Source organism: Mastacembelus armatus, chromosome 6 (assembly GCF_900324485.2).
Source record: "Mastacembelus armatus chromosome 6, fMasArm1.2, whole genome shotgun sequence".
Classification (NCBI taxonomy): domain Eukaryota; kingdom Metazoa; phylum Chordata; class Actinopteri; order Synbranchiformes; family Mastacembelidae; genus Mastacembelus; species Mastacembelus armatus.
In genome coordinates this window covers 24,014,371-24,027,779 of record NC_046638.1, presented here as the reverse complement: position 1 = coordinate 24,027,779, position 13,409 = coordinate 24,014,371, and the positions used below count along the sequence as shown (strand labels likewise).

General features: G+C 41.4%; 1 protein-coding gene across 7 annotated transcripts in view; it reads left to right on the top strand.

The window, feature by feature from the left end:
• The window catches only part of terb1 (telomere repeat binding bouquet formation protein 1), a 32,474-nt gene that overhangs the window by 14,220 nt on the left and 4,845 nt on the right, over window positions 1-13,409 (top strand). For 2 of the 7 annotated variants that reach the window (XR_003295953.1, XM_026311637.1), the window contains exons 1-12: window positions 8,696-9,685; window positions 9,836-9,946; window positions 10,083-10,214; window positions 10,743-10,874; window positions 11,094-11,154; window positions 11,269-11,387; window positions 11,544-11,672; window positions 11,753-11,905; window positions 12,001-12,132; window positions 12,260-12,385; window positions 12,765-12,901; window positions 12,993-13,354. Coding sequence is in view for 6 of the 7 variants with exons in the window: in XM_026311637.1 (XP_026167422.1) it covers window positions 9,649-9,685; window positions 9,836-9,946; window positions 10,083-10,214; window positions 10,743-10,874; window positions 11,094-11,154; window positions 11,269-11,387; window positions 11,544-11,672; window positions 11,753-11,905; window positions 12,001-12,132; window positions 12,260-12,385; window positions 12,765-12,901; window positions 12,993-13,354 (1,631 nt within the window). In the remaining variant the exon portion in view is untranslated. Of the gene's footprint in view, window positions 1-8,045; window positions 8,673-8,695; window positions 9,686-9,835; window positions 10,009-10,082; window positions 10,215-10,742; window positions 10,875-11,093; window positions 11,155-11,268; window positions 11,388-11,543; window positions 11,673-11,752; window positions 11,906-12,000; window positions 12,133-12,259; window positions 12,386-12,764; window positions 12,902-12,992; window positions 13,355-13,409 lie in introns of those variants that run through there. The other 5 variants (XM_026311633.1, XM_026311632.1, XM_026311634.1 and 2 more) reach the window with 5 other exon arrangements.

Genomic DNA, 13,409 nt, shown 5'->3' with positions numbered 1-13,409 from the left:
TCTTAGCCTCAGATAATGGACTTGTTTCTATACTTGTCCTCCTAGACCTTAGTGCTGCATTCGACACCATTGACCACAACATCTTATTACAGAGACTGGAGCATGTGATTGGTATCACAGGAACAGCGTTAAAATGGTTCCAATCCTATTTATCGGACAGATTCCAGTCTGTCCAAGTTAGTTATGGAGTTCCACAAGGCTCCGTGCTAGGACCGATTCTGTTCACCCTGTACATGCTTCCTTTAGGATATGTCATTAGGAAGCACTCTATTAATTACCACTGCTATGCAGATGACACTCAGTTATATCTATCTATTAAACCTGTTAACACAAACCAGTTAACCAGACTTCAAGCCTGTCTAACTGACATAAAGACCTGGATGACCAGTAACTTTTAAACTCAGAGAAAACAGAAGTCATTATATTTGGGCCAAAAAATCTCAGAAATAACTTTTCTAAAATTATAGCTACTCTAGATGGCATAACCCTGGCCTCCAGCACTACTGTAAAAAACCTTGGAGTTATTTTTGACCAGGACATGTCCTTTAACCCTCTGGGGTCTGAGGGGGTTTTGGGGGCCTGGACAAATTTTGACATGTCCTGACATTTGTGCTTTTTTCAGTGTCTTTTAAACATATTAATGTCTAAAGTCTGATAACACTGTAATCAGCACAAAATTGGCTACAATAATATGTGAACAGCATGTTTATACATGATTGTGTATGTGAGAAAAAAGTGTTTATGCATGGTTAGTGAAAAACTACAATTTTTTACTCACTGAAATAAGACCATAAAACACAAACAGAACATTGGTTCACAAGACTTTGGAGACCTGTTTACTTCAGAGTGCTGTGAATGTCATCTTGTTCACACATTCACAGTAAACAATACACTGATTTAAATTGTCTAAGACACTTTTTGTCCAGAAAGGCCATATGCAAGAGGGTGTGTCTGAGGATGAATAGTCATGTGATTTACCTGAGAACACAAAAGACGCACTGAACGACCAGACAAAGACGCGCATAATGAGCCTTTCAGTCAATGTAGATGGGATGGATTAGTGCAGCACAATACAAAACAACGAGGAGCCAAACGATCCTCATTTGAGTTAAAATCCTTTTACTCTGAGGACAAGCTAAACTATTTGTCTCTGTGTGGAATATAAGAAGCGCTTCTTCATGTCCGTGACGCGTCATCATCCAAACGCGCAGAAAAAGTGAGTAAATTCTATGATGAAGTTTGACGTTTTATGTCATTTCTCGGGGGTGTGCACATATTTACCTGGTTCACCTGAGATTATTTACATGTGAACAGTGGACAGTGTACAAGGCGGGACCGCATTACCTGTAATGAGGTGAGACTTCTCCTTACATTTATACGGATTAAATAAAAAGTGATGATTTGTTTTCGACTTGAGTTGTTTCACTTAAAAGAAAACATTTCAAGCTTTCTAGCCATATAATTCTTATTTTTATGAGCCAAGTATTCGCTGAGATTGTGGTTGTTTTATTTACGCGTCTGTGAAGAGAAATGGCAGAGACAGAAAAGGCCGAGAGCACACCCTGTCGGCTTTCTTTATTTAAAAAAAGCACGTTTTGTTGTTATTATGATGGTATATCACTAAAACTAGACCCTTTACAGATTTGAATGATATACTTCTTTTATCTGTACGATCAGAAATGACGGAGTAATTTAAGTTTGATTCGGCCTTATCAGGAAAAGATGCATCAAAACGCGCCAGCGCGTGCGTCGACCCCAGAGGGTTAAAAAGAGGAACCACCACCCTGGTCTGCCAATCCAGGGGTACTGTCCCCACATGCCACGCAATGTTGCACAAGCGTGTCAGCCATGACAGCCCAACAACATCCAGAGACTTGAGGTACTCGGGGCGGAGCTCATCCACCCCCGGTGCTTTGCCACCGAGGAGCTGCCGAACTACCTCAGTGACTTGGCTTGCCAAGTCTGTCCCGCTTCCTCCTCTGCCAGCGGATCCAGCTCACCACCAGGTGGTGATCAGTTGACAGCTCTGCCTCTCTCTTCACCCAAGTGTCCAAGACATACGGCCGAAGGTCAGATGACATGACTACAAAGTCGATCATCGACCTCTGGCCTAGGGTGTCCTGGTGCCAAGTGCACTGATGGACACCCTTATGCTTGAACATGTTGGTCATTATGGACAAACTGTGACTAGCACAGAAGTCCAACAACAGAACACCACTTGTATCGGGGAGGCCTTTCCTCCCAATCATGCCCCTCCAGGTTTCACTGTCACTGCCCATGTGAGCATTGAAGTCCCCCGACAGAATTATGAAATCCCCAGTAGGAGCACCTTTCAGCACCCCCCCCCCCCCCAAAAAGGCGGGGTACTCTGCACTGTTGTTCGGCCCATAGGCAGAATCTCCAGAATTTTCCTGATACTAGTCGTATTTTTCTAAGACCCGTCGCATTTTATTCGACCAGTCATATTTTTCAGAGTGCAGTTGTATTTTTCTGAATCCAATCATATTTTTCTGAGACCAGTCATATTTTCCTCAACCACTCGTATTTTTCTGTGTCCAATAGTATGTTCTGAGACCACTCGTATTTTATTGGACCAGTCATATTTTATTTAACCAGTCGTATTTTATTTGTAATATACTTCTTAGTCCAATCGTATTTTTCTGAGACCAGTCGTATTTTATTCGACCAGTTGTATTTTATTGGACCAGTCATATTTTATTCAACCAACTGTATTTTACTCATCATATACTTCTTAGTCCAATCATATTTTTCTGAGACCAGTCGTATTTTATTCGACCAGTCGCATTTTATTCGACCAGTAACATTTTATTCGACCAGTCACATTTTATTCGACCAGTCACATTTTATTCGACCAGTCACATTTTTCAGAGTGCAGTTGTATTTTTCTGAATCCAATCGTATTTTTCTGAGACCAGTTGTATTTTATTGGACCATTCGTAAGCTATTGGACCAGTCATATGTTCCTGAGTCCAATTGTATTTTTCTGAGATCAGTCGTATTTTATTGAACCAGTCGTATTTTATTGGACCAGCTGTATTTTCATAAGTCCAATCGTATTTTTCTGAGACCAGTCGTATTTTTATTGCTTGATGCTTAATGAGTGATTTCTTGCTGTTAATAGAGTGACCATAGTTATCCTACAATGAAAATGGCCAATATAAAAGAGTAGTCCTTAGAGGAGGCCAGCTTTGATGTATGACGGGAGTTTGGTGTTACTACAGCAAACAATATGGGAGATATGAAATATAATATTAAATAATTAATAAAAATTAATATAAAATATTGCAGAGTGAAAATGGTTAAATGAACAGCTGCAGTTCATAGAGGAGTTCACCCTTGACATGTGACAGGAGTTTGGTGTTACTACAGCAAGCAATATGGGAGATATGAAATATAATGTTGCATAAGCAATAATAAAATCCTCATAAATGTCAGTCAAAGCCAAAATTGACAACAGTTATGGTTGCAGTGTGTTAAATGGCAGTTCCTTGATGTATGACATGAATTTGACGTCACTACAGTGCATGGTCCTGGAGTTATTGAATATTTTCCGCTGTGGTATTGCCATTTACAGAACACAGGTGTTATGCCGAGTTACGCCAAGTTCTGCCTGCCTGCCGCGATTTGCCTGCACCTCGCGGGAGTGCGCTTGACCAAAGCAAAAACTCAGATCCCAGTCTAATTGCAGTTTCTGAATGTTTAATGTCATCTGTGTTTTATTAGGCTAAACTCTGTTTTAAGTAGTGTTTTCGAAATTAAGAACTCAAAGATTTGCCTGCAATCTGCTCGCTTTCCAACGGATGCTTGTTGTTTAAAAAAAGTTTTATAGACTGATCATTATGGTAGAATGAGGTTTTTAGGGATGGCCACTGAATGTTTTGTGTTAAATTTGCATGTAAATATCAGCTCATAAAATACGTGACTTGATCAGTTTAAGTGCGAGGGGTTGATGCAGGACAGATTGTTGCTATGAGACTGGATATTGTCAAATGTATGAAATGATGTCATGACCAAATAGCCCCAATTATTATTAAAACCATAAGATTCATTAGTGTGGGAGCATTTATTTATTTAGATATTTAGCTTAATCTGAAGAAAAAACTAAACTAAACCACGTGCATGACAGTTATAGCAAGCACTTGTGTCATTTTGTCCTCTGTGTTTTCCGTGTGAAGTAGCGGGAGAGCGGAAACCTAACGGTGATAAGCCCTCTGTCTGTTGAAGTAGCACGGAGAAGTGTGTGTCATGAAACCAATGTTTAATTGTATGCAAAATTGTGTTAAAGTAGTAGAAAGGAATTGATTTACATGATCTGATAACAGAATTTTAATTGTGTGTCTAACAGTGTGTGTGCTCTCCATTACGGTGAAGGGGCAGAAAAGAGGAAGTGAAAATAGAGTAGAAAAGGAGGAAGTAGGCGTTGGCTGACAGGGCGTTGCCCCATCAGCAGTTGAGAGAAACATAAGGAAGTGCAGCAAAAAAGAGACAGACTTAGGGGAGTAGGGAAAGAGTGTGACTTGAATGTCAAAGAAAGGAGGGGGCGAGCGAGATGGTAAGGCGGAAGGCAATGTATAGCACTCAGTAAGTACCCCACCCCACACAGAGTATTCAGGAAAAAGGCACAGAAGAAATAACAATTGAGGCTTATACCCACTAAAAAAAGAAAAAATGAGAATAATGATGAATTGAATTAAAATTATAATACATGATAATAAATAAATTCAGTAGAGGCTAAGGAGCAACACAAGCACATAAAACCTTGACATAGTGACACACACAGAACATTGTAGTAGTAGCACACAGTATCAAGGGACACCATGGGAGACCAGTGGCCAGAAAACCAAAAACCACCTGGATGTTTCTGAAAAGCACGGCTTTGTCAATGCCGTGCTATATCAGAAAAAGGAGGGAGAGAGGAGGGTGTTGATGTACTACAGCACCAAACTGGACAACATGGAGTAGAGTCAAGCAGGATGCACCGGTACCTGGCAGCAGCAGCAAAAGCGGTGGACAAGACAGCCCACCTAGTCATGTTCCATCCACTGAAAATCAACACTATCCATGGGGTAGTAGCTTTCCTGAATTCAAAAGCATTCACCCTGTCAGTAGTAAGAAGAACAAAGATCCTTGAAACACTGACACAGCCCCACATCTCCTTCCACACTGAAGCCACCAACATGGCAGTAGGAATGACCTCAGATACACATGAACCCCATGTGTGTGAGGAAAAAGCTGCCACTGAAATCAGACTGAGGGATGACTGGCCACCACTCCCCTGACAGAGCCGGACCTCGAGCTCTTCACCGATGGATGCTGCTATAAAGGAGAAGAAGGAAATGTTGCCTCCTATGCTGTGGTAGAGGGACAATCAATCCAAGGATACATCACTGTGGAGAGCAGCCAGGTTGCACAGCCCGCCTCTGCCCAGCTGGCAGAAATCATTGCTCTCACCAAGGTCATGGAAAAAGCCAAAGGCAAATGAGTAAACATCTATACAAACTCAGCGTATGCCCACAACGCAGTGCACATTGATGGGCCTCAATGGGTGAGAAGGGGATTCACAACCATAGCCAACAGTCCTATCAGACACAAGACACAAATGGAAGACCTCATTGAAGCTGTGAGCCTCTGTGATGGCCTCAGCTTTGGCCATCCCATGAATTAACTACTTACCGTTTTGTGGATCCTGGGGCGTCAGCCATTTGGAGAAAAGGATTGGACTGAATTCTTCGGGAGGTTGAAATACTGTCTGCCTCAATTGGACTATACCAATGGCTGCCCCAGGAGGAGGGGGAGGTCTATAAGGGAGATGTTTAATTTGACTTATATAGTTATTTTGGAATATTATTTGTTATGTCAATTTTGTTCCTTTATTAATAAGAATTAAGTTAGTTTGGAAATTATTTGTTTAGAGTTTATTTGTGAATTATTTAGTAGTTATCTTGTGTTTATCCCCCTATGTGTTGTGTATTGGTTTGGCCAGCCAGTATATATGTTCCCCTGTGTGTCAGTTTGGGTTGGGTCATTTTTTGGATTGTTAGTTTGTTCTCTAAGATGTTTAGTTAACATTTTTCCTGAGTTGGGTTATCCTTTGTTGACCTCTTTTAGAGTTCTTTAGTTGGTAATTGATCATTTTTGTATATCTATAATTTTTGTTTTTTTTTAAAGGGTGAATAAATCCCCTTTGTTTTGAAAGTATTCCTGGCATCCTGTGTCTTCCTGCTCGGACCCTCACAGCCTCCCTTCAGTGCTAGCTGTCATGAAGTGCAAGGGACATCAGAGGCTGACCACATGGGTGGCAAGAGGAAATGATGCAGCTGATAAAGCAGCTAAAGAGGCAGGAGGTTATCAGCCTAGTCAAATGGTGCAGAGGCTTCGAGAGACAGAGTTACCCACACTCACAGAAGACATAAAGCAGATGCAAGCCCAAGCAGAAGTGTACGAGCAGAATGAATGGATAAAGAAAGTAGCTACCCAAAAGGAGGGACTATGAAGAGCACACGATGGAAGGTTGGTGGCTCCAGCAAAACTGTGCATACTGCTATTCCAACAAGCACATGGAAAGGCACATGTGAGTAGGAAAAACACACAGAGGGCAGTGGAGATACACTGGTGGCATCCCCATATGACAGCTATGGTGGAAAACTACATCACTGACTGCACTGTATGCCATGAACATAACCCCAAGGCCCCCTACAAGTGTCCGCTGGGGAAGTACCCCATGCCTGATGCCCGTTTCAAGGAGATCACCATTGACTATACTGACATGGGAATGGACAACAGAGTAAATGGATACCGATACCTACTGGGTCATGGTGGACAGATTCACCAAATGGGTGGGAGCCAAGCCCTGCAAGACTGAGAGTGTCAACGTTGTGAAACGTTGTCAAATGGGTGAAGAATGAACTGATTCCCTGTTATGGTGTCCCTAGAGTCATTAGGTCAGACAACGGCACACACTTCACCAACAGACAATTAGGGGAGGTAGAGAAAGCATTAGGCATTACGCACAAGTTTGGGTAGGTATATCATCCACAGTCACAGGGAATAGTGGAAAGAGCAAACCAGACACTGAAGAGAAAGATCGCTAAGATCTGTCATGGAACTAAGCTAAACTGGGTAGAAGCCTTGCCTGCTGCTTTAATGTCCATGCGCACCTCACCAGGGTCCAAAACACACTTGACCCCACGAGTTGCTAATTGGTCGCCCAATGTCTGGCCCTCCCAGGGATCTTCCGGGGATTCCTGGGTTGGATGTGTGGCAAATTGATTGTGAAGAATATATGAAAGCACTAACCAGTGTCCTAAAAAGTCTGTCTGTGCTGGTTGAAACAGCCGAGGGGGACCAGCAGGCAACTCCTGGATCAACTCCAGCTGTAAAGGTAGGGGACTGGGTACAAGTGAAAGTCCACAAAAGAAAGTGGGCAGAACCCAGGTTTTGAAGTGGTGGAGGCTACCTCCCACTCGGTTCAGGTAAAAGGAAAGGCTGGGGCATATTGGCACCACCTGACACATTGTGACCCTGCCCCTCCACCCTCACGAACTTTGAGTGAGGTTAGAACTGATCTGGCGAATGCTGGGGAGGGCTCTAAACAAGAATAGACCATAATTTGACCGTGTATTAAAAAGCCCACCTGTACTGCCATGGAACGCCCGAGGTCATGGCATCCTTTAGGCACCCAGGCCTTGTAGTACGAAGGGAACTATATGTCTTTTAACCATAACCCTGTTAATAGTGATCCCTCTTCTGTGGTGGGAACTGCAGCATTCCAAGAACCAAACTCAGGTAGAGAAAACCCTTTTACCAACTGGCTGCAAGGTATGTTTGGAAAATATTTAAGTTTGATTTTATCAGTTTTGATGTCATTAGCTGTTTTTGCCGCTGTGCTTGTGTGCTGTGGTTGTTGTTGTATCCCTTGTCTCCGCAGTTTAGTTAGCCGCCTTATAGAGACCGCGTTGGCAAAGGGGGAAAACCACACCCCAGCTGCTCAAATGTCATTGCTCCAAGGCTTCCAGGATGAGGAAAGAGATGACTCGGATTTTGAGTCAGACGGTCTGTGAGTGGTTTGCACCTCTATTGTGATGCAAAAGGCGGGAATTGTTGGGAATTATTTAAAGGAAGTTACATTTATTCAGCTCTGCTCCTTTTTTATTGATACATACCAGTTTATCTTTTTGTTTGTCAGATATATCTTGTGTTATGAATACATGATTGCTAGAGTTGTGCAGGTCTAATGCACAGGGAGAGGGAGTTACAAGCACTGTCCCCACGGTGTGAAGGGACATACAAGGTGAGGAAGGTCAAGATTTGCAGAAAGAATGCACTGCTTACACTCAGGGACAGCTGTAAGAGAAGTACAAGTATGCATTAAAGTTGAAGTCGGGGAGTGGATTGGAACAGGAACAGAATGCACTATGGGTAAGGTTGCATAGCTGAGTTGCACTTTAGACTGTCAAGAAGCAGAAAAGTGATAAACAACTCCATATAAGGAAAGGTTAAGGTACGGGGTAATCAGTCTTATAGACTTCATAGCAGGGTGCTGGCTCAAGAAGATTGGAGGAGAAGGCTGGGACTAGCCTGTGCACCAACGAAGGGGAAGTCAAGTTTTAACTGCGACTTCCCCCACCTATAGTCAACCAATGAGATGAAATGTATGTTTTCCTTTATTCTGCATCTCTTTCCTGTGAAGTTGGTTCTAGCTAACTGCTTGCAGACTGCGATTTTCTAATCAGGAAAGGGTCCTTGTACAAGCTTTTGGAATTTCAATTAAAACTCGTGTGTGAACTGAAAGAACTGCTCCTCCTTTGCCTCAGAATTTATTGGTTAGGAGTTTTCGCTTAGGTCAAGCGCGCTCCCGTGAGGTGCAGGCAAATCGCGGCAAGCAGGCAGAACTCGGCATAACACCGGCAGCTCTTTTAGAGCCATATTGTCTGCAGCGCCCGAAATATTAGTGATTTTGATAATAAAAAAAAGGGGATGTAGTACATTGTCTGTGTGAGGGAAATGACGTTACGGTGGTTTTTGTCTATTAATATTGCTTCTTTGAAGCCGGAAGCTCGAATCTGTGAATATCGGGCTAACTTTATCGAACTGCATCAGTTTAAATCGAGAATCTCGTGAGATGATAACAGACAGAGTTAAAGCTTTCTCGTGGTGGAAGCAATAATTGATACGCTACCGTAATAAAAACTGTGTACTAACGCTAATGCTAGCTAAAGGTTAGCCGTCTTTGTTTCTGTGGCAACGAGACGGGCCAGGTGCCATTGCTGCGCTAATTAATAATTCCAAGAAGAGAATGCAACTACAGCTAACTAGTTAAGTTAAATATGTCACCGTAATTTAACTTTGTTCGGTTACTCGCCAGTCAAAAATTTGGACATTAGCGTGAAGCAAAGCTGTGCTTTGGAAGAACGACTGGTTTAGCCTCAGTTCACATTAGCTTGAATGTTTAGTTAGGTTTTTGTTGGCTAGCCTAGGTTAGCGAGTAAGCTAGCTAGTGCTGAAAGGCGTTTGTTAATGTTATTTCACAAAACGTGAAGAGGTGATATTCTTGTTGTATTAAGTTAATTGTAGTGTTGGGTGATATTTCAATGTTACTAATGTCCTCTACACCAGTCATTTAACTAAATGGATAAGACGGCGGTTTGCAGCAATAACCGTAGTGGTAAGTGGCGTTTCTGTAACGTTATTTCGTTATGTAACATTAATGTTGGTTGTTGACAAATACCTAATACAATATAATCAATATTAACTTACATTTACACTTTCTGCACATTTGTGTGGTTACCAATTGATTTAATCGGTTTCCTTTCAGCCATAAGGACAGATCTCAGTTTGCTGGTTGAATGTCTGAAGTTTCAGATGAAATGTCCTGAATTACAGAAGCAAGCGCTTCTTACCATTCACTCAATCTGTGAAAAGAGAGGTAATAGTGTACCATCATGGGCAGAAATACACCATCTTTTGGGGCCCTAACATCTTACAGTAGTAAGTAATGCATTTACATAATCAGGGTTACACCACAGCGTATCTTTCCCCTGTGTTTATTTTCAACATTTCAGAGGATAACGTTGACCTACTGAGAGAAATGGGAGGTGTGGCGTTTGTGTATAACCTCTCCAAGACCAGTATTGTTCATTCAGATGTTAAGGAGATTGCACTCTTTACGCTTGGCACACTGGCAGATGCTAATGGTAAGCGTAAATGTCTGATAGTTCCTGAATCCCAATTCAGCTGTTTCTTACAAAAAATGCGATGCAGGTTGTGTCATTTGCAAGACTTGAGGCCAAGGATGACTGTGCAGTTTCTGACCAAATGAGACAATTTAATGACATGGATGGATGTATTTCGATTGTCCTTGAAAATGTTGACACTTTCCACATTTATGGTCAAGACGTTTCCATGAACCTCTGACAATATGATTAATATATGTAGTTAACTTGGGGGTTAAAAAGAGGCTATTGGCAAACTATGTACAGTGTTTATTTCATTCTGTATATATACTCAAAGCTGCAAAGGACATACATTGGACAGCTTTGTCATGCCCATGGTGTCCCATTATGATATATTCAGATTTGAAATGGGACCAACTGTTCTTTTTGAAAGATGTATTACAAATCTCTGAAGTGTTGCATTTTCAGGTGCAAGTAATTTTGGATTTATTGCGAGCCTAAATTAGTCTTACCTATTGATTTTATACTATATATTTTTTCTTCTGGTAGTGTATTGCAAGAATTCCCTGTGCAGAAAAGAGACATTTGTAGACCTCGCTGGTTGGTTGATGAAAGAAGACATACCGCTGACACAGAAGAGAGTGTCTGTCTACTTGCTGTCTGTACTGGTTGCCAACAACAGTAAGATTAAAAATCTTTAAATGATAAGTTAAATCTACAAGATCTGATTTTGCATGTCATTTTACAATATATTTTCTTTGGTTTGTTTTTTAGCCCATGCAAGCCATTTCATATCTGTGGAACAAAGTAAATTTGATATAAGATTTTTTGAGAGTATTACGATTTTTGCTTTTATTGTGCCGACCTTTGCGGCCATCTTGTGTGTATGTACTGTTGCAGAATTAGGACAGACTTTAGCACAGACCACTGGTTGCCTGGATATTCTACTGGATCTCTACAGGTACTTCTCAGTGCTATGTGCTAGATGTTTCCTTTTATTATTTCAACTGTTCTTTGGTTGAATGCAAAAACTTTCTCTAAAAGTTCTCACTCACATATGTATATATTTTTGCAGGACAACTTTTCCCCTATCCACAGATGCAACACTGAAATTAGCTAACGCTACTCAAACCCACCGACTTTGGACATCTGTATCTAGTGCTCTCTGTGGATGTGTCAACAATCCTCAGAATGGTAACATCATTGCTGTATTTGTGCATCATACTTTTAGTTAGTATGCAAAGCATTGATAATGTTGGTACTACTTCCAAGTCAAACCATAGAGTGCTGCAGTCTGCATAAAAAGAGTTAACTGTTTTTGCATGATTATGTTTCTTTTTTTTGTTTCAGTGGAGGGCCAGTGTATTTGTGTGGCAGCCTTTCCTATGATAAAAATCTGGCTTCAGCAGATTGGTCTTCCTAGCACAGAGATTTTCAAACCAATTTGTTCCTTCATAGCAATGTCAGTTGCAAACAACTGTAAGTGGCAGAGGCAGAATGGCTTGTGTCAAACCTTATATTTAGGTAATATGTAAATAAATCATTTCTTATTGTTGCAGCCTGTGTCCAGGAGAGTTTTTCTGCCTTAGGAGGTTTGGAGACTCTCACTCTTGTACTGGTTCGTCTAGTTTCTGCAGTGAATACAAGCATATGGTCTTGTCAACTTTGTGTCACTATATCCAAGACTCTGTCAGCCTGTATTACTGATAACTGTACGTATGTCTCTCATATACAAACCAATGCACATGAACAGATCATACAACCAACCAAATAATTTTCTTCTTCATTGACAGTCTATTCTGTTTAGCTGTTCTAGCTTCAAGTTTGGCTCAGTATGCGATAGTGTCCCATCTCTCCTCCCTGTTGACTAGTCCAAACTTGGACCCCGAGGACAGGCTTTCAGTTTTACTTACCCTGGGCCACTGCACTGAGGCCTCTGGTGAGGGTGCTCAGCAGCATGATGTTTCGGTGTGGTGTTTGATGGTGGTGTTGGATTGCATTTTTATAGAAAACTGATTATTTATCCTATCCAGATATTTTTTACAACTGTTTCTTCCTGTCTGTAGGCGAGCACCAGTCCCAGTTGGTACAGTGTGGTGGCTTGCCGCTTATCATAACTTTCCTCACAGAGGACACAAGTGAGGAAGTTAGGAAGGCTGCTACATTCATATTGCAGAACTGCAAACAGGCCAGTAAGTCAAAGCAGTTTTGTTTGTTTCTTAATGCTAACTGTTCTTTACATTTCACCACCATTGAGGTCTTATTATGTAAGGTTAACGATCATAGTTTTTAAGTAAAAATTGGTTGCTGGGTTTTCTGCTGTACTGTAACATCAATTATTTTGACAAAAGAATGTTTAGAACTCGAACAAAAATTTCAACCTTCTGATTTTTTTTTTTTTTTCTACTACTAAAACTATGGTAAACTCAGATTCACTGGCATCCAATAGCAAAAAGCAACACTGAACGTACTTAAATTAGTTCAGTAGATTTAATTTATTTTTCTGGTATTTATTGTTTGAATGTAGAATATAGAACTCTTAGAACCAATTGTTTGTGTTTTCCTGTGGAGCTATGTCCTTGGGAGTGCCTGTTCTGATGGCAAGAAATGGGGAGAGTGAAAATGCAGAGCCCCTTAGGAACATTGAAGGCTTCACGAACGCAGCCAGAAAACTGTTGCACAGAATTGACCGGCTAGAGAAGAGACAGGTGAATGTTAGACATATGTTCCCTTTTAAGACTGCGGATTAAGCTGCATGTATTTTGAAGTCTAATTATATGTGCTTATCTTTATCTTTAGGAGGCTGATGACAAGCTGGAAGACACAGACCCACCAACTTCAAATGAAGGGCTAGAACAACCATCTCTGGCTTCAGCCTTCTTCCTGGCTCTACAAGGGAGCATTAAAACTATCCCCACAGAATTAAGACAAACTCACACTGCAGAGTATGTAGAAGCAGGGGGTGACAACAGCATGATTAGAACCATGATCACAAAGGGGAATTGCACTGAACTAAAGAAGATTAACTCCAGTGTAAGTACTCTGGATGAGAACACCAAAACCAGTGGCCAGGATATGTGGTGTTCAGTGTGCAGGGGCACTGGAGTCCTGTCTTCCCATGCACAGTCACTAGAGGGGCGAAGAGAGCCACAAACAGATAGGTTATTATAGTTCCTGTTTTTTTTTTTTTTTTTTTTTTTACTTATCAGAGTAACT